The following is a 20508-nucleotide window of genomic DNA, read 5'->3' as shown; positions in this document are numbered from 1 at the left end:
TAAAGTTACTATAGAAATGTAATATACATATAGAAAATATATGTATGATAATTGTATATTTTGATAAATTTTGACAAACTAAACATAACCTGTGTAACCTGTGTGCCCTGATCAAGAAATTAAATACAGTTTATTTCTACTAAGCTTTTTTTTTTTTAAGAGTTTATTTATTTGACAGAGAGAGCACAAGCAGGGGGGGCAGCAGAGGGAGAGGGAGAAGCAGGCTCCCCGCTGAGCAGGGAGCCTGATGTGGGGCTCGATCCCAGGACCCTGGGACCATGACCTGAACCGATGGCAGGCGCTTATCTGACTGAGCCACCCAGGCACCCCTATTTCTACTAAGATTGTTTAATGTGAAAGAAAAGATTGTTTAATGTTTAATTATACAATTGGGTAATGCTTACATATTTTATAGCTATTCTGAACTTTGATTTAGTTTTTCAGTCAGTACTCCTGGTTTTTCTATAGACTCAGGTATATCACCTTCATTCAATAGGAAGTCTCCTAATCTTATATTTTTCTCTCCCTGAGGCATTGAATAGAATGTCCAGAGCCATACTAAAGATTAGGAGTGGAGGTTATCTTTACATTCGCTCCTGACAGCAGTTGGAAATGCCCCTACTGTCTCAATTCCTATGTCGTAATTTTAGATGAGCTGTTGGGTTTTATTTATTTATTTATTTTTATATGTTGGGTTTTAAAAATAGGGATTAGGGGCACCTGGGTGGCTCAGATGGTTGGGCGTCTGACTTTGGCTCAGATCGTGATCCCAGGATCCTGGGATCGAGTCCCGCATCGGGCTCCCTGCTTGGTGGGGAGCCTACTTCTCCCTCTCCCTCTCCCTCTACTGCTCCCCCTGGCTTGTGCTCTCTCACTCTCTCTGTCAAATAAATAAATAAAATCTTTAAAAAAAAAATTTTAAAAATTAAAAATAAAAAAATAAAATAAAAATAGGGATTAGTAGGGGAAATAGAGAGTGATTGCTTAATAGGTACAAGGTTTCTTTTAGGGGTGATGAAAATGTTCTGGAATTAGATAGAGGTGATTATTGCATAACATTGTAAATATACTTAAAAACCACTGAATTTTACGATTTTAAATGGTAAAATGATTAATTTTATTTTGTAGGCATTTCATCTAAAAATTTTTTTAAAGGAATTATATCATTCCCACTAAACACAATGGCATAAGTGAAAAGACAGAAAATACTAACTGCTAATAAGAATGTGCAACAGTTAGAGCTATCATAATTACTCGTGGGAGTGTATGTTGATAACCACTTTAAAAAATTCTTTGGCCTGTCTACTAAAGCCGAAGTTAACATACACATACACACACACTTGATAACCCAGCACTTCCACTCCACCCAATGTGTATATATTATATGTTCACCACAAGATTACAGTAATATTTATACTGGTATACAACCAAAAATAACTCAAATGTCCATCTATGGTACAATCAATAAATACATTGTAGTATTTTCATTCAGTGAATTACTATACAACAGTAAGAATCAATGGACTGCAGCATGGATGAATCACAAGTATAATTTTGAGTGAAAGGAAGTCAGCTGTGTAAAGTTTGGAAATAAGCAAAAGAAATCTATGATAGATGTCAAAATAATGGTTACCCTTTGGCAGTGGAATGATGACTATACAGGAGTTTCTTGGCTGGAATCTGGGCACTTGGGGGGTTCATTTATGAAAATTCAGTAAGCTATATACTTAGGATTTGTTCACTTTTCTGTGTGTATTTTGTATTTCAGTACAGTTTGCATTAAGATAATAGATATTGCCCATCGAATGGTACCAATGTAAAAATATTTTAAAGATTTATTTGGAGGGGCACCTGGGTGGCTTAGTCAGTTAAGTGTCCAGACTCTTGATTTTGGCTCAGGTCATGATCTCGGGGTCATAAGATTGGACCTGCATTGGGCTCTCCACTGAGCATGGAGCCTGCTTAAGATTCTCTCTCTCCTTCTGCCCTTCACAACCCCGCCACCCACCCCCTTACACTTCCTTGCTCTCTCTCTTAAAAAAAAAAAAATTATTTTGAAAAGCAAATAAGTATACCAAAATATTTACAGGTATGAGTTAATGATATTTGTACTTTAATTTTTTTCTTTTTCGCTACACACCCCTTTTGGTATTTTATTGAAAAGTAAAAAGCAGGGGCGCCTGGGTGGCTCAGTCGTTTAAGCCGCTGCCTTCGGCTCAGGTCATGATCCTGGGGTCCTGGGATCAAGCCCCACGTTTGGCTCCCTGCTCAGCGGGGAGTCTGCTTCTCCCTCTCCCTCTCCCTCTGCCTGCCACTCTGCCTACTTGTGCTCTCTCTCTATCTCTCTGTCAAATAATAAATAAAATCTTTAAAAAAAGAAAAGTAAAAAGCAAAAGTAATATTTTTTTCAGGGGTTTTACATTTCACTCATGTTAAATCGTAAAGTTCCTGTGGCTCTTATTCCAATATTTGCATAGATAATGTGAGATATTTCTGTGCTTGTTTTGTAGGCATATTTTGTCAACAAACCAGTAAATGGCCCCAAGTCAGAATCCATGGAATACAGGAGGAGCTATGGGGGGGAACAGAGATTGGAATTAAACCCACCTCCCCTCGAAAATGTAGCTAAAAATGAAGAAAGTATGACAGGTATTGAAGTGGAGAAGTGGACGCAGCACAAGAAATCACATTTAACCGATCATGTCAAAGGCGAAATTAAGGCAATTGTGACAGAAGCTGAAAAATTAAAAAATTCTGAAGATGACAGGAAAAAAGTCCTACTTACTGACTTAATTGAGCCTCAGAAATTGTTTGCACAAACCGTAAGAAACGGCATTAAAAATGTACACTATTTACCAACCGAAACAAATGTGTCTTTTAAAAAATTCAATATTGAAGAATTTGGCAAGGCATTTGAAAACAAGTCCTATAAATTCCTGAAAGACACTGCCAACCATAATGCCATGAGTTCCATTGCCACTAGTACGAGCTGTGATCATCTCAAAGGGAGAAATAATGTTTCAGTCTTCCAGAAATCTGGCTTTAACTGCAAGTCTTTTCCAGATCCTGCAACGTTCCACTTAAATAGTCATACTAGTACACACAATGAAAGTGATGAACCAAAATCTCTAGAAAATATACCAAGTAAAGAACTGAAAGGTGGATCTCCAGTTCAACCAAGTCTTCTATCCCTAATGAAAGATAGGAGATTAACACTGGAACAAGTGGTGGCCATAGAAGCTCTGACCCAACTGTCAGAAGCCCCATCAGAAAATTCCTCACCATCAAAGTCAGAGAAGGATGAAGAAACAGAACACAGAACAGCGAGTTTGCTTAATAGCTGTAAAGCTATCCTCTATTCTGTAAGAAAAGACCTCCAAGACCAAAACTTACAAGGGGAGCCAGAAAGCCTTCATCACCATCCATCTTTGGAAAAGCAGAGTTCATGTGACACGGTGGTATTCAATGGCCAAAACATTTCCAAGTCACACAACAGCTCAGCTGCTAACCAGTCACCTAAAAAGTCACAGGAATATTCAAAAGTCACAAATTCAGTATCTCTTTTCATACCAAATTCAAATTCACCTAAAATTGACACCAATAAAAATGTTGCTCAAGGTAGAATCACTCTTGATAATGCTAAGAATTTGCACCATTTGCCACCATCTAGTGATAAATTGGGATACTGTAACCAGTCCCTGGCCAACAGTAAAAAGATAGACTTAAAAGACGATCCGTCGTGTCTAAATACAATACACAGCAAAATAGAGGAAGACGTTGCAACCCAGTTAACACAACTTGCATCAATAATTAAATTCAATTACATAAAACAAGAGGACAAAAAGGTTGAAAGTACACCAACAAGCCTGGTTGCATATAACATACAGCAAAAATGTAGTCAGGAGAAGGTCGCAGTACAACAGAAAGCACCTTCCAGTGTACAAAATAATCATAGCTCATCATTGACAAAGCAAAAGAACACAACACAGAAAAAGACAAGAGCTACCCCATCGAGAGATCGGCGGAAAAAGAAGCCTATAGTCATAAGTTGTCAAGAAAATGACCGGAAAAAGCAGGAACAGTTGTCATATGAGTATAGTAAGTTACATGACATTTGGATAGCGTCTAAGTTTCAAAGATTTGGTCAGTTTGGTCCACACGACTTTCCCATTCTCTTGGGAAAAATTCCTCCCCTAACCAAAGTATGGAAACCACTGACTCAAACGAGTTCAGCATTAGAACACAAAAAATTATTTCCTCCACTCACTCAGATAAAATTTGAGCGTTATTATCCCGAATTAGCACAGGAAAGAAACATGAAGGTTGAACCGTTGGATTCTCTCCCATTATGCCAGTTAAAAACAGAATCCAATGGACAGGCGTTTACAGAAAAAGTTGATAATTCTCAGGTACAGCCAACAGTGAATGTCAATCAGAAAGCTCATCCTTTACTCCAGCTCTCCCCTCCAACTAACCAGTGTGCTAATGTCATGGCCAGTGATGACCAAACACAGTTCCCACGGGATGTTAAAGACCAACTCATGCATCAGAAACTGCCAACATTGCCTGGTATCTCTCATGAAACCCCCTTACCAGACCCAGCACAAATTCTCAGGAATGTCGATGTAGTATGTTCAGGTGGAATTACAGTGGTTTCTACCAAGAGTGAAGAGGACATCTGTTCATCTAGTATTGGAGCTTCAGAATTTTCCCCAGTAGACAGTGCACAGAAAAGTTTTAATGATTATGCCATGAACTTCTTTACCAATCCTACAAAAAACCTGGTGTCCACAACAAAAGATTCTGAATTGCCAACCTGCAACTGTCTTGGTAAGTGTGTGCATGTGTGCCTGAGTGCGTGTGTGTGTGTGTGTGTGTGTTTCTTTGTTTACTTCCATTAATTGCCTTGTCATGACCATATCAAATTTTGGGTTATCTTCTATATGTGGCATTTTTGCCCCATTCGTATACTGGCGAAAATGGACTGAATTCTATACCTGTTTTTCTGTTGGACCTCTATTGATTTTGCTCAAATAATTGGGAAATTTTTAATTCATAATTTGGAAACTTTCTCAAGTGGAAAATTTGCTGATTTCTCTTGGCTAAATGTCTCCTAAGTTATTTATTGTACATATTGTAAGAATGAATTCCTTTAATACTCTATTAGGGTTTATTCTTCCTATATTTAAAAGTATTTCAACCTATAAGCATTTTGTTTAAGAAATATGTTGTATTGTGAGATATAACATACATACACAGAATGTAAAACATACGTGCAGCTTAACAAATAACTATAAAAAGTATCTGTAATTGCCACCCCATTCAAGAACTGGAACGGGTTTGTTTCTTTTTCAATGCCTGGTGCTTTTCTGCTCTGCGATACAAAGAATGTCCCTATAAATGAAAATCCAGTCTTGGCCATTGAAGAATTTGTAAACCTTTTGAAATTTTAAAATATGAAATTGTTGTATGATATTGATTGCCTATAAAAAAACAAATAGTATGTGCAAATAGCTGATTTATGGAGCAATTTATAAATGATATATATTTTGTGCCTTAGGAGTCATTGAAAGAGAACATCCAGGAACTAATAATTAGAATTTTTATCAGTGTATTAAAAGCCCTGAGAAAATCTTGCTGGACTAATGATTCTTAGGCAGGCCTTATGAGAAAGTTGCTCAGTATTTGAAATACATGAAAGCTGAATTTGAACCCTGTAGTGATTATTCACTGTCTATGGTCAAATTTCATGTAAGTGATCAAATAAAAGAAGAATTAATTTACTCAAATGTAGCTGTTAATAGAGAGATTAAATAGATTGTGTCATTAAAGTTTCATAGGCTGCTTGATGCCCTCATTATTTCAGCTTTTATACAACTTATGAGGACAGAATTTGTGAAATAACCTATTTTGAACCCAAATAGGTTTAATTATTAAGTCTTACTTAAAAAAAAATCTTAAAATATAGCCCCAAATCACAAAGATTTAAGATTCACCCTGAACAAAGGAAGTTTGTTTTGCCTGAAGTAGGTGTTCATTAGTACATTCCAGAATGGGTAAATGATTGTTTGGAAGGATAAACTATATCATTTTTATTTTTATTTTTTTTTAAACCACAATAGAAAAAATAGTGAAGTGTAGCAATGACTTTTTGCTTTGATTATCTAAAGTACATTTGATACTCTGAAGTCACGCCTTCCATTTCTCCACTTATCATTCAGCACAGTTTTGACAGCCTACCATGTGCCAGGCCCCGGGGATAGGCTCTTTTTAGAAGGATCTCATAATCTGAAAAGGGTGACAGTGCTGAGTGGGGTTGAATTGGGAGAATGAGAGGTTCTTGGAGCAGGGACAGAAGAGTATAGTAATGATGACTTCTGTTCCAGATCTTTTACTGCAAGTCTGATACTGTACCACAACCTTGACTTGTTATATTCATCACATGCCTACAAAGGGAGGATGAGTTATCTCCATTTTACAAGTGAGGAAACTAAGTCATAGGAGGGGGCACAACTAGTAAATGATTAACCTGGAATTCAAAGACAGGAGTCTCAACTTCAGAGCCTATGTTTATAGCCTCCTTCCTCTTGTTTTGAAAATCTGAATTAAGAAAGGGGCAGTATTTTTCTGAATATCATTACAAATGGAAAAAAATCTCAAATTTAAAATGCCATTAAAATGTATATATCTGAGCTAGTCTAATTTTACTGTGTGCATAATGTCAGTAGAATGATTGTCTAGTTTCAAGACTCTTTCCTTATACATTACATTGTAACTCGTCACCCTGTAGGAGTTGAGACACCTAGGCATTTAAAGTTTATTGAGCATCTGCAGTGGACTTGTGATTGTTTTATACATTGTCACATGTGTTTCTATAATCATTACATGTGAGGTTATTGTGCTCATTGTGTAGAAATGGGAACTTAAGAAAAACAAAAAAGCAGGGATGCCTGGGTGGCTCAGTCAGTTAAGCATCCGACTATTTCAGCTTAGGTCTTGAATTGCAGTCATGAGTTCAAGCCCCACATTGGGCTCCACGCTGGGAATGGAGCCTACTTTAAAACAACAACAACAAAAAAGCAGACCCACTCAGAAATCATCCGTGGAACAATCCTATCTAAGAGTAAAAGTTTCCATGGAGGGGCACCTGGATGGCTCAGTCGGTTAAGTGTCCAGCTCAGGTCTTGATCTGAAGTCCACTTGAGATTCTCTCCCTCTGCCCCTCCCCCTGCACACTCACTCTCTCTCGCTCTCTAAAATAAAATAAATACAATCTTTAATTTAAAAAAAAAAGTTTTCCATGGAAGTATTATGTTATAGCAAACTAAGAGTGATTAACCTCTGGATCATGTTTCCTCAATTTAAGCACTATTGGCATTTTAGATAGGATAATTCTTTGATGTAGGGGAGCTGTCCTCTGCATCCTAGCCTGTTAAGGGGCATCCATGGCCTCTACCCACCAGATTCCAGTAATACACACACACACACACACATACACACCTGCCCAGTTGTAACAACCAAAAATGTTTGCCAAATGTCCACTCAGGAAAGATCGCCCCTGGTTAAGAACCACTGCTCTAGTTCATCAGTAATAAGTTAAAATTTGTTCAATGTATCTTAGGAAGCCACATATAATCCTATATTTTATCTGATATCCAATGAAAATGATTAAATAATGACCTTTTGCTATAGGTGCACCATGGCCAGAAATACATTACTCAGCTATTCTAGTTAGACATGATTCTAAGAGGCCAAGTTAAGAATACTGTTTTTGAGAAATATGTAATTCACAGACATAAGATTTCAAATAATACAGGGGCTCCTGGCTGGCTCAGTTGGTAGAGCATGTGACTCTTGATCTCAGGATTGTAATTTCAAGCTCCACATTGGGTGTAGAAATTGCTTAAAATTAAAATCTTTAAATGATAACGATAAATTTAAAAAATAAAATTTCAAATAATAGAGAAATATGATGCAAATGTCTTCTTGCAGTACCATTCTCTAAAGATAAAACCTGTTAGAGTTTTTTATATGAATTAATGTTATTACTTATTTTCATTTTGCTTGCAGTTTTAGAAAATTTAAGTCTTAAAATACACTATTTTTGCAATTCGCTTTGTTAAAAATTTAATGAGATCTCAGGTTTTTCCATGTTTGTAAATATTGGGTTCTTTTTAAAGCTATTTTATTTATTTATTTGAGAGAGTAGGAGCAGGGGGTGGGGGCAAAGGTAGAGCCAGGAAACGGAGCAGGGAGCCTGACCTGGGCTCTATTTCAGGATCCGAGATCATGACCTGAACTGAAGGCAGACCCTTAACCGACTGAGCCACCCAGGCGCCCAGTGTTTGTAAATATTAGTTTAATAGTTTTATTGTTTTCCTCTATATAAACATCCCTTAATTTATTCACCCTAGCATTTAGTGACAGATGCTAAGTGTGTTTCTCTCTTTCTTTTTTGATATTACAAATAATTGTGACAAGTAACATTCCTGTGTACCTTTGCATTACAAATATATAATTATGTGAGCGTATAGTAGATAAACTCTTAGCAGTGCAATTGCTGAGGCTCAATTTTAATAGGATTCTGAGGCCAAGCTTTTAAAGATGTATTGCTCTTAGAAAACTTCTAATTTTGCACCTCAATTATTAAAAGATTTCTTTTAAAGCAGGAGATAGGAGAATAAATATGACCCACATCTTAAAATTTTTTGTTTTCCTCCTCTGATGCTTAGAGGAAGAATGAGATAGTTAGGAGCCTCAAGAAAGGAACAAGTTTCATCTAAAACTAATGATGTAATGTATGGGGATTAACATAAGAATTAAAAAAAAAATAGCTGTCATTATCTAATAAAACATAATTTATTTAAAAAAAAAAAAAGAAAGGAACAAGTTAAATTCTAGGGCCTATTGTCCTAGACTTTAATTATTAAAGTTTACCAAAACCTTGTCAGGATAAATTGTTCTGAATTGAAAAAGAAAAAAAAGAATTAATAAAAATAGCTCCTCCATGCCCCTGTGCAATTCTGTATAGCTTTGGGTCTAATAATCTTATTCCTTCCACAGATCGAGTTATACAAAAAGACAAAGGCCCATATTATACACACCTTGGGGCAGGACCAAGTGTTGCTGCTGTCAGGGAAATCATGGAGAATAGGTGAGGAAATATCCTTCCCTGTTAAAATCATTCATTATTGTGCACCTGACTCAATGCAGAGAGACTTATCTCTGGGAACAAATGAGAAGTGAATGGAAAGCCTTCAGGAGTATAATTCGGATGTTTCTTAGGGCCCAGGAAAAGAATAGTGTCCTGGTGTCCCTGCTAAGTCGCTCATCACGTGAGCCTTTGGGCACTCAACAAGACACTCACAAAGCAAGGCTGTCATTGTTAAATCCAGAAATACTTATTTTGATATCATTGTATAATGGTAGAAATAGTTAAAATTACCTCCAACAACACTGCATTCACATCCCTTAAGCTTGTCTTGGAGCCAGTCCATTTTTTAAATGAGTGATCTTTAAGGATAAGTAAACAGAATGGGATAACAAATAAAAATATTTGCCACACAAAAGTAAATTTTTAACAAATGTAAATTTTAACAATTGGGGTGTTGGGTTTCTGTACTTCTGTAAATCTGTATCTTCTGTACCTTAAGATGTTAAAAGGGTATATCGCCATTAATTGCAATTATTTTCCCTCCACTGTGTTTTGTACCCAGGTATGGTCAAAAAGGAAACGCAGTAAGGATAGAAATTGTAGTGTATACGGGAAAAGAAGGAAAAAGCTCTCACGGGTGTCCAATTGCTAAGTGGGTAAGTATTTTGTACTTATGCTTTTTTCAAAAATGAATTTATTCCACATAAAAAATTAATCAAGTTATTTTCCCTGAAAATGTGGATTAGAAAAGTATCAACTCTCATTATTCCCTGGGAAATAATAAGGAAATGATTTATCTTAGCCTGGGCTTTTTATGTTAAATGAACAAAAGTTCACAATTATTACCAAGTGATCTTCATCTCCCCAAGGTCACCACTTTTACCAGTTTCTTGTGTACTTTTCAAGATCTTTTAATGCAGTTATAACAGGATAGCATAAATAAATGGTACTGAACTGTTCATACTGTTTTATAGCTTTTCTGTGTCTCTGTATTTTGTGATTATTTCCCAAGTCATTATCCATAGGACCACCTTAATGAGGGTCATACGATTCTGAAAGCAAAACTAAATTTTTTATAAAAAAAAACAAAAAAAACTAAATTTTTTATGACATACTCCCAAAACTGTTCCCATGACTACTTGGAGTTTTCTTTTCTTTCTTTCTTTCTTTTTTTTTTTTTCCTACTTGGAGTTTTCTAAACATGCAGAACCATAAGAAGAGCTGCATTCAGCTTCTTTAGGAAGTTCTCAAGTGAAAACCAAGTTCATAGCCAAATGTATATATTCAATAGGATATTCATATCCACACAAGGATATTAACAAGTTGATTTGGAATTTTTGACCATAGAATCATTTGAGATCCCTGTTCCATCATTTGTTAATAATGATGATGATGTAAAAAAAAAAAGTTTTTAATGATGATGATGGCAACAATGGTAATAAAATAATAGCAACTATCTTTTATTATGTATCAGGCACTATGTTAAGAACTTGGTATACATTGCCTCATAAATCCTCACACAAGGACTCCATTATGATTTTGAATAAGGTAAAGGTCACTATTTTCATACATCTTCTGGAGAAAAACAAATGCAAAACAGAGGTAGGATTTTTTTTTTTTTTTCCGCCAGAGGTAGGATTTAAACTCAGGTATTCCTAAAGCAAGACAATTGCCACACCCGTAGCTACTCTAGTAGTAGACTATTTGTCCTAGTTACTTTTCCAACTTTGGGAGGTGACAGCAGTTACAAGCACAAGAGCTGCACTCTGAACACTGAATACTTTAGAATGCCTCATTTCTTCAGTCTGTCTGGAGATAGATTGAAGTCAAGTCTTGTCAAAATACACATAAGCTCAGAGATCTGGGATTTCCCTTGTTTAGTTATCTTACATATAGTCAAGTGCACAAATCCTAAATGTATCTATTGAGGTTATTCTTCATGTGTATAACACTATCTGGATAATGATATAATCATTTTAGGCACCCGGAAGGCTCCCTCATGGCCCCTCTCAGCCAGTGATTCCATATAATGATTACTACTATTTTGACATTTATCTCCATAACATTTGTTTTTGTTTTTTAATGAACTTCATATAACTAGAATCATATAGTATATGCTCTTTTGTGTCTGTCTCCCTTCACTCAACATTTATAGAACATAGATTTAATGGCTGGAGCTCCAGCAGCCATCTGGAAGCCTAAATTGATGTGATAGTGGAAGCTACGTACTAGGATAGTGGGAAGAAATATAGGAGCCCAAATTCTTGGTGATACCAGTAAAACTGCCATACCAACCTCAGCCCTTCTTAAATCTGAATTTCTTTAACATGGGAGAGAAACAATGTTTTTTTTACTTTTTTAAAACCAGTGATTTGCGGGTTTTCTATTATATGAAATAGAATCAATTACCAACTAAGATAAACTGCCTTCAATTTGTTACAATGTGTGAATTTTAGAACAACAACAGAAAAAAACCCATTTCAGAACAAGAAAAATAAGTGAAGAAACTTGTGCTTGTTGTCTACTTTCTATTGATTGCCAGGCCCTAGGCCAGATAGTGGGGATGCAAACATGAATTAAGATCTACCAGTCATTTCATTTTGTAGATGGAAAGAAAGAAACTGGCCCAGAGTTCTATCAGCCAGTTTGAGACTAGGCTTGCTGGCTACCGTTTACTTTACCCTCCAGGAACACATATATTTGCTGGGGTCACCTTGCCTCTCAAGAGCTAAATGAAATTTCTTTAAAATGCTCCGCAACTAGTTTTGAACTATTGTTTCCTCATTTCATGGATCAATCTCTTGTCCTGTCATGCACTGCTTTCCACACTGTGTTAACTCAGCTATGAAAGTACATCCTTTTCTTAGTCCCTACAAAACACTCATCAGTCAGCCTCTATGTGTAATAGCTTGGGTGAAGATATCTCTAAACAATCGCCAGTGATGTTTATTTTTTGTTTTGTTTACTCTTTTGCAAAAGAAATACGGTTGATTCCAAAGCATTTTAAAGTAGGAAATAATGTACAGATTGCCCATTTTTCTATGGATTAATAGTCTTCCATTGATTTTATGGGAGCCTCTTTAGAAAATTGACATTTGTGATAAAAGTTGCAGATGGATTTCCACAGTTTGTCATTGTTTTTAACATTCAGATTTTTTAAATGAAGTTTTATATTTAAAATATTTTTTTAAAGTTGGGGAAATATTTTATAGATGAAAAATATTTTTCATCTGTTCTTTAATGATTTTAGTATATTGTGTCTTAATTAGAAAAATCTAGCACTTCTAGCTTATAAATCTTCCATTTTCTTTTTGTTGTATTTTAATTTCATTTTTCTGCATTTATTTTATTCATTTTGTGTGTGTAGAATATTGGTAACAACTTATATTTTTTTCAGATGACTACCCTGCCATCCGACACCACTTACTTAATTGTCCATCTTTTCTCCACTGATTTGTATTTGTTTATGTTAGTAGATTTTCAGTTCTGTTATCCCAATGTTGTGTCTCCTGTAAATCATCAAATTACTCTAATTATTTAGGTTTTCGTATCTGATAGAGCTAATTCCTTATTTCAATTCTTCAGAAATTTCTTGACTTTTCTTGCCTTGTTTATCTTTCCATGAGTTAATAATTGTCTAATTGCAAGAATAAAGTCCTATTGGTATTATTATTGGAACCATATTGCACAGAAAATTTGGGGAATTTACTTCTCTTTGATGTTTAGTCTTTCTATCCTAGGTAGTATATACCTCTCTATTAGCTAATGCCTTCTTTTGTCCTTCAGAGGTATTTTGATTTTTTTTTTTAAAGAATCTCTACACTCAACGTGTAGAGAACCCCAACCCCGAGATCAAGAGTCATGCTCCGCCAACTGAGCCAGTTTTAATGTTTTATTTCTAGAGTTTACATGTTTCTTGTTTTTCCAGTTTATTTTTCTTGTGTATCAGAAGTACACTTGTGTAATCTATAGTGACAAATTTGTATTCTCCTTTCCAAATTTTATATTAATTTCTTTCTTTTCATTTAATGCAATTAGTCAAACAGGCTAACTCCAGTTTTATGTGGCTTTAAATATGGCCTAACCTTATCTTGTTCCTCTGTTTAGTGGGAATTTTCCAGAGCGTTCTCATGATCAGGTCATCAGGGAAGGCCTCTCTGGGGAGGGAACATTTAAGCTGAGAACTGAGTGACAAAAAAGAGCCAAGTATGCAAAGAATACTCTCAAGAATGCAGGGAAGAGCATTCCTAAGCAGAGAAAACAGCAAATACAAAGGTAAAAGAAGAGAGTATATTCTTTAATAATCTCAGAGGCGTCCAGTGATTTTAAGTAGGTGGAGAATGGAACCAGGTGAGGGTAAAAATGTATAAGCAGAAGCAAGAGCATGAATGAATTTATACACCATAGCATGGAGTTTAGGTTTTAGTCCATGAACATGAAGCCTTGAAGCATTTTAGTTAGGGAGATGTTCTCTATCTGGTTTATGTTTTATAAAGAGCATTCTAAGGAATTAACTGACAATCTATTAGTTATCTGTTGCTGCTTAACAAGTATTCAAATTTAGTAGCTTCAAACAGTAAACATTTATTATCTCATAGGGTTTTTGTGGGTCAAGAATCTGAGAGCTGGGGCACCTGGCTGGCTCAGTCAGTAGAGTATGTGACTTTTTTTTTTTTTTAAGATTTATTTATTTGAGAGAGTGAGAGAATGAGAGAGAGCATGGGAACGGGCGGGGTTTGGGGGGCGCAGAGGGAAAGAACCTCAAGTAGACTCCCCGCTGAGTGCAGAGCCAGATCAAGGCTTAATCTCACAACCTGAGCAAAAATCAAGAGAAATTGAGAATCCGTTGCTTAACCAACTGAGCCACCCAGGCACCTGTGCATGCGACTTAAGCTCAGGGTCATGCATTCAAGCCCAAATTGGGCATGGAGCCTACTTGAAAAAAAAAAAGTCGAGAATCTATGAGTAGCTTAATAGAGTGCTTCTGGAAGAGGGTCTCGCATGAGCTTGCAGTCATCTGAAAAATTTGACTGCGGAGTATGGAGTGGAGCTGGGCGGGTCATTTGCAGGAGGCTTTTCCTTGATGGCTGTTTGCTAGAAGCCTCACATTCTTACCATAGGGCTTCTTAAGTATTTCCTCATGTCATGGCAACTTAGTTTTCCCCGTAGTGAGTCAATCAGTGATAACAAGGAAGAGACTACAATGTCTTTTATGACATTAGCCTTGGAAGTTGCTACACAAGTGAGTCCTATTCAGTGTAGTTAGTTCTTTTTTTTTTTTTTAAGATTTTTATTTATTTATTTGTCAGAGAGAGAGAGAACATAAGCAGGCAGAGTGGCAGGCAGAAGGAGAAGCAGGCTCCCTGCCTCTATCCCCATCCCAGGACTCCAGGGTCATGACTTGAGCCGAAGGCAGACACTTAACCAACTGATCCACCCAGGCGCCCCCGGTGTAGGAAGTTCTATGCAAGGATGTAAATACCAGGTGGTGGCGGTCACTGGGAACATCTTGGAGATGCCTAACACAATATTCCATCTCTCTTCTTCACTAAAAATATCAATATGTTAAAGACACTACATTAGCATCATAAAATATATCTATCTCAGCCTTGTCCAGTGTATCTAATACTTGGGGCACCTGGGTGGTACAGTTGGTTGACTGCCTTTGGCTCCGGTCATGCATGATACCGGGGTCCTGGGGTTGGACCCCTCCGTCGTGCTCTCTGCTCAGCTCTCTCTCACTCTTTCTTGCTCTCAAATAAATACATAAAATCTTCAAAAAAAAAAAAAGTATCAAATATTTAATATGTAATATATCTAATCTATCTGACTTAGTCCTATTTTTTTCTAAAGAGTAAGTCCTTTGTGGATCTTTATTCACAAAATAATGCTATTATTAACATTTTTCATTATGTCAACAGACATTATCAGCAGAAAAGTTCATAAAATATAAATGTACGGTTTACCTATAATTATAAAGAGAATACTAATGAAGCAACTGCCCAGGTCAAAAATAGAGCATTCTTAGATTCCCAGAAGCCCTAAGAACTTCCCATCCTGACTTTTGTGGCAATTTTTCTTGCTTTGGGGAGCACCTGGGTGGCTCAGTCAGTTAAGGTTCTGACTCTTGGTTTTGGCTCAGGTCATGATCTCATGGGTCGTGGGATGCAGCCCTGTATCGGGCTCTGTGCTTTGTCTGCTGGGGATTTTCTCTCTCCTCTCCCTCTAGTCCTCTCCCTGCTCACACTTGACCATGCTCTCTCTCTCTCTCTCTCAAATAAATAAATAACCTTAAAAAATGTTTTTTTTCTTGCTTTTTCCCTCCACTTACATGCTTCTCCACAGGATAGTATTGTTGTGCTTCATTTTTTTGTATCTTGCCCTTACATAGTACCTTGCACATTTGCTGAAATAAATAGCAGAGATTGGTTCCCAATATCTGGCATTGATAGTTGACATAGGTTCATTAATCTATATCTCTTAAATAATTCTGAATCCTTTACTTTCTTGCCTGCCCATTAAGTATCAAAGGGTAAAAATATCCTTCGATGTGGCAGCTGGCTCTCCCTAGAGTAAGTAATCCAAAAGAGAGCAAAGTAACTGGTGGGATAAGTGGTGGGATTTTGGAGAATTCTTCCTTCTTGCCTTTCAAACCTTCTCTTATGTAATAATAATTACACCGATAGAATTTAGTGTATACCTCCTTTTTTTTTTATGAAGACAAATATGAAATCTACAGTTCAAAGATTTTGGTAGCAAGTTTCTGTTGCTATTATTAAGTCTTCAAGGGCTCTTAGGGAGAAAAAAGTATTTAGCATTTTTCAGGAAGCAGTGGTAGCAAAATTACTTTATTTTCCCTTTTGCAATATTTCTTTCAGAATAAATAGAACATTTCAGTACGTAGTGATACTTATCTGACACTTTTCACAAATACAAAAACAATCCAAGATAAGGAATGAAGTAATGCACAGTTGCTAAGCAACTTAATGAACATTTTGATATCTACTAATGACAAGTCAAAAGTATAATCTTGATAAAAAAAAGAAGAATTTATATTCTGTATCTGTGAAAAAGAAAAGCTAGGTGTCCTAAATGATTATATGTTAGTAAAATCAAAATATTAATCAAACTTTATTTTTTGCAAACTTTCCAAGTTATTTAAAATATTCGTATGTTCGTTGCAAGTGCCCAAAGCACTGCCCAGCACATAGTCAACACTGAATAAATTTTTGTTGAGTGAATGAATATAGAGCTTAAATAGGACTGCCTTAGAATATTGAATGTTTTGAATTTGAATTGGTATCTTGGAATAGTTTTGCTGTGGTATTCATTATTCGCTCTTTTCTGAGGAATGCAGAACTTTGAGTATTGGAATTGATAAAGTTGTCCATCGAAAATTTGAACTTTTGATAGAGGTTAAATAAAAAAAAGAGAGGATTAGGTCTCCATAGTCTCCATACTTTTTAGGACTTTATAACAGATTATTTTGAATAGCACTAGAATAATTCCTATATGGATGTTTTATGCAGGAATGAAGTAAGAGGAAGGGGTAGAGGAAGATCAGTCATTTTAAACTAAGGAATCCAGTAAACAATTAACTAGTGGGTTGCATTGTTCCACATTTATTTTGCATCTTGCCCAGTGTATATTTGTTTTGTATTTGATATTAAGCCCTGACCTAAATGAAATATTGTGTGATTTTGTGTAAATTTTTTCACCTTATGTGCAGGCTTACATTTGTTCATCATGGTTGAATTCTATCCTATTTTTATTGTGCTGCACTTGCCTCCTTTTCTTAAAGGAGAGGCTTATTGCTTCTTTTTTTAATGGTCACACACAAAAAGCCTAACAGCAAATTCTAACTGGGCAGCACAACTTTCTGAGCCAATCTGACATTGCTTTGCCCTTGCTTTTAACACTGTTTTCTTCGCTAGGTAATCATTAACACTCCCCCATAATTGTTAGCCTTCAGTAGATGTTTCTGACTCTTTTGTGCTGTCACTGTGGGTCTTGTCAGGGACTAGTTATCCTGTTACTCAGTAGATTTTGGTGGAAAGGATGTACTTTTTTGACGGAAAGGATGTAGTTTCTTGGATCCAGTAGGCTCTATTAACTCCTTATACTACTAACTCCCACCTCTCCCCCCACCCCCACACACACCCACCACAGTTGAGCCTCTGGGGTGGTGGCAGGAGTAGGGAGAAGATTGAAGCAGTAGGCTCCCCAGATGGCTCCAGTGCCTGATCAGTTCACACCAGGAAATAGTTCATGGGTTCCCCTCTGTAGGATTGTTTATTGGTCAGTAGAACAAGTGTGGAGATGAATATATACAATTTATACAAGTGAAGGTTTTCTGAGGTGACCAGAGTTTTGGAAAGGGAGTAAACCACGTATCCAAAAGTTTTCCAACGATCTTGCCTGGATTTATACATGTATGTGATCTTTCCCTTTTTGGTTCCTTTGTTCCAGGATTCTGCTTTAAATGTCTTTGGGCTGCATTTTTATTTTGTTTTATGTGATGAAATGAATGTACATATATATATATATTTGTATATATGTGTGTGTGATCAAATAAACGTGTGTGTGGGTTTAAATGATAAATAATCAATGGGTTTTTTGGTTGGCCACCATCATTTTCTGTTGGCTCTACTTTGTCTCCCACGTGATTATTTGATATACTCAAAAATGAATTCCAATATAGTTAAAATACAGGGCTAATGTAGTTTCAGGTGTACCATACAGTGATTGAAATATTCTATATATTACTCAGTGCTCATTGGGACAAGTGCCCTCCTTAATCCCCATCACCTATTTCACCCATCCCTCCACCCACCTCCCCTCTGGTAACCATCCGTTTGTTCTCTATAGTTAAGAGTCTGTTTTTTGGGTTCCCCCTTTTTTTTTCTTTGTTCACTTGTTTTGTTTCTTAAATTCCACATATGAATGAAATCATATGGTATTTGTCTTTCTCTGACTAATTTCACATAGCATTATACTCTCTAGCTCATTCCATGTTGTTGCAAATGACAAGATTTCATTCTTTTTTATGGCTGAGTAACATTCTAGTGTGTATGTGTACCACATCTTTATCCATTCATCTATCAGCGGACTTGGGCTCCTTCCATAATTTGGCTATTATAAATAATGCAGTAAACATAGGGGTGCATATATCTTTTTGAATTAGTGTTTTCATACTCTTTGGATAAATACCCAGTAGTGGAATTACTGCATCATATGGCATTTCTATTTTTAATATTTTTGGGAACCTCAGTACTGTTTGCCATACTAGCTGCAGCAGTTTGCATTTCCACCAGCAGTGCACGAGGGTTCCTTTTTCTCCACATCCTTGCCAACACTTGTTTCTTGTATTGTTTGATTTTAGTCACAAACAGGTGTGAGGTGATATCTCATTGTGGTTTTGATTTGCATTTCCCTGATGATGAGGGATGTTGAGAATCTTTTCATGTGTCTGTTGGCCATCTGTATGTATTCTTTGGACAGATGTCTGTTCCTGTCTTCTGTCCATTTTTTAATTGGATTATTCGGTTTTTGCATGTTGTTGTATCAGTTCTTTGTATGTTTTGGATACTAACCCTTTATCGGTTATGTCATTTGCAAGTATCTTTTCTCATTCAGTAGGTTTTCTTTTAGTTTTATTGATTATTTCCTTTGCATAAAAATCTATTACTTTCAGGGGTGCCTGGGTGGCTCAGTTGGTTAAGTACCAACTTTTAATTTGGGCTTAGTTCACTATCTCAGGGTTGTGAGATCAAGACCCGCTGGGCGTGGAGTTGGCTTAAGATTCTCTCTCTCCCACTACTCCCCCCTCAATAAGTAGATAAATAAATAAATAAAAATTTATTACTTTTGAATTTTAAAATCCATCTTAAATTTACCCTCTGAGATAATGATGTTTCACAACTTCCAGTATATACAAATTAAGTTTTGGTGTTAAAACTTTCAATTACATATGATAGACAACTGCTGAAGCATGTTGAGCAAAGAAGTGACAGGGTCAATATTACTTATAGTAAAAACTGATTATTCTACAACTTTATTAATTTCAGTAAAAGCTTACTTGATTAAATAAGCATTCGATTGTTTTGGAGCAGAATCTACCCAAGAGCATTTGCTCCTCCTTATATACTGAAATGGAAATCTTCGTGTGTGGTTTGGATGCAGTATTAGAAATTATAAAGAAGGCATCTGAGAAACTCCCTTAACTGTTAAAAAAGGCTTACAAATTCTTTGCTTATAATACTTGGGTTAACAATAAACCTTTTAGTTAATGTTAATTCTTCAAAAATAGAATTATATTTGTGTATATATATATATATATATCTAATAGTGTAATCTATTTCATCATTGTCACCTAGTAAGTAAAAATTGATATTGTGAATGAACTTGGATTTTAACTAGTAAAGTGTGGTTTCTTTTAAATGTTTATTAACCATTTGTATTTCTTCATGCAGTTACTCTTCATAACCATTTTTTGTTTTGTTTACATTATCTTTTTTGTAAATAAAACTTCTATTATATAGTTTGCCATTGTTTAATCCTAGATTTTCTTATAGTCTCAGTGCTTGATTGTTATCTTTGTACAGAAGTTTGAAATTCTTAGCAGGTCAAATCTATGTCACTATATACCTTCAGCTTTTCATGTTGCTAAGGAAGTCTTTCCTTGCCCTACTGTTATAAAAATAGTGTCTCTTGTGCTTTCATAATTTTATGTATGGATCAGGTAGTTAATTTGACATTTTTTCATTGATTTAAAATTCCATTTCATTTTCTACATGTCCATTTTTGCTGACATTGTTCACCCACTAGAGCAGACCATTGTTAGGCAGATACTATAGGCTTTGCTTGAGCTTTAAATAATATTTTTTTAAATTTAGAAGGCCTATTCCCTCTCATTTAAGAAAAGAAAAAACTTTGTCTGGAACACCTAATATTCTCTGTTTTTTTGGAAGTAGGGAGATTAGACAGCTGTTTAAATACTTAGTTTTTCTTTTGCCTATATAAATATACGATGACTAGAATCTAAATTTGCCTGCCCTAGTAGAAACCTCTCTTGGTCTTTTAGTTTCTTCCTTCTGTGCCCTAAAGATATGAAAACACTGTTACCTTCCATTTGCTTCTTTAGAAATTGTAACAGTAATTTTTTCAGGACAGTCTTCTCTCTCTACTAGTTATTTTTATTTTGTTTTTTAAGATTTTATTTATTTATTTGAGAGAGAGAGAGCACAAGCAGGGTGCGGGGCAGTGGGAGAAGCAGGCTCCCCACCAAGCAAGGAACCTGATGCAGGACTCGATCCCAGGACCCTGGGATTATGACCTGACCCAGTGTCAGACAC

At 36.0% G+C, this 20508-nt stretch overlaps 1 protein-coding gene across 1 annotated transcript in view; it reads left to right on the top strand.

The window, feature by feature from the left end:
* Positions 1–20508, top strand: part of TET1 (tet methylcytosine dioxygenase 1) — a 116267-nt gene that overhangs the window by 52680 nt on the left and 43079 nt on the right. Inside the window, exons 4-6 of the mRNA XM_081824157.1 lie at positions 2511–4830; positions 9064–9154; positions 9717–9810. Coding sequence (XP_081680283.1) covers positions 2511–4830; positions 9064–9154; positions 9717–9810 — 2505 coding nt within the window. The remainder of the gene's footprint in view (positions 1–2510; positions 4831–9063; positions 9155–9716; positions 9811–20508) is intronic.

Source organism: Leptonychotes weddellii, chromosome 6 (assembly GCF_054177405.1).
Source record: "Leptonychotes weddellii isolate Sample4059 chromosome 6, ASM5417740v2, whole genome shotgun sequence".
NCBI classification, from domain to species: Eukaryota; Metazoa; Chordata; class Mammalia; order Carnivora; family Phocidae; genus Leptonychotes; species Leptonychotes weddellii.
Note: the sequence above shows the minus strand (reverse complement) of the source record. Positions and strands in the feature narration are given on the sequence as shown.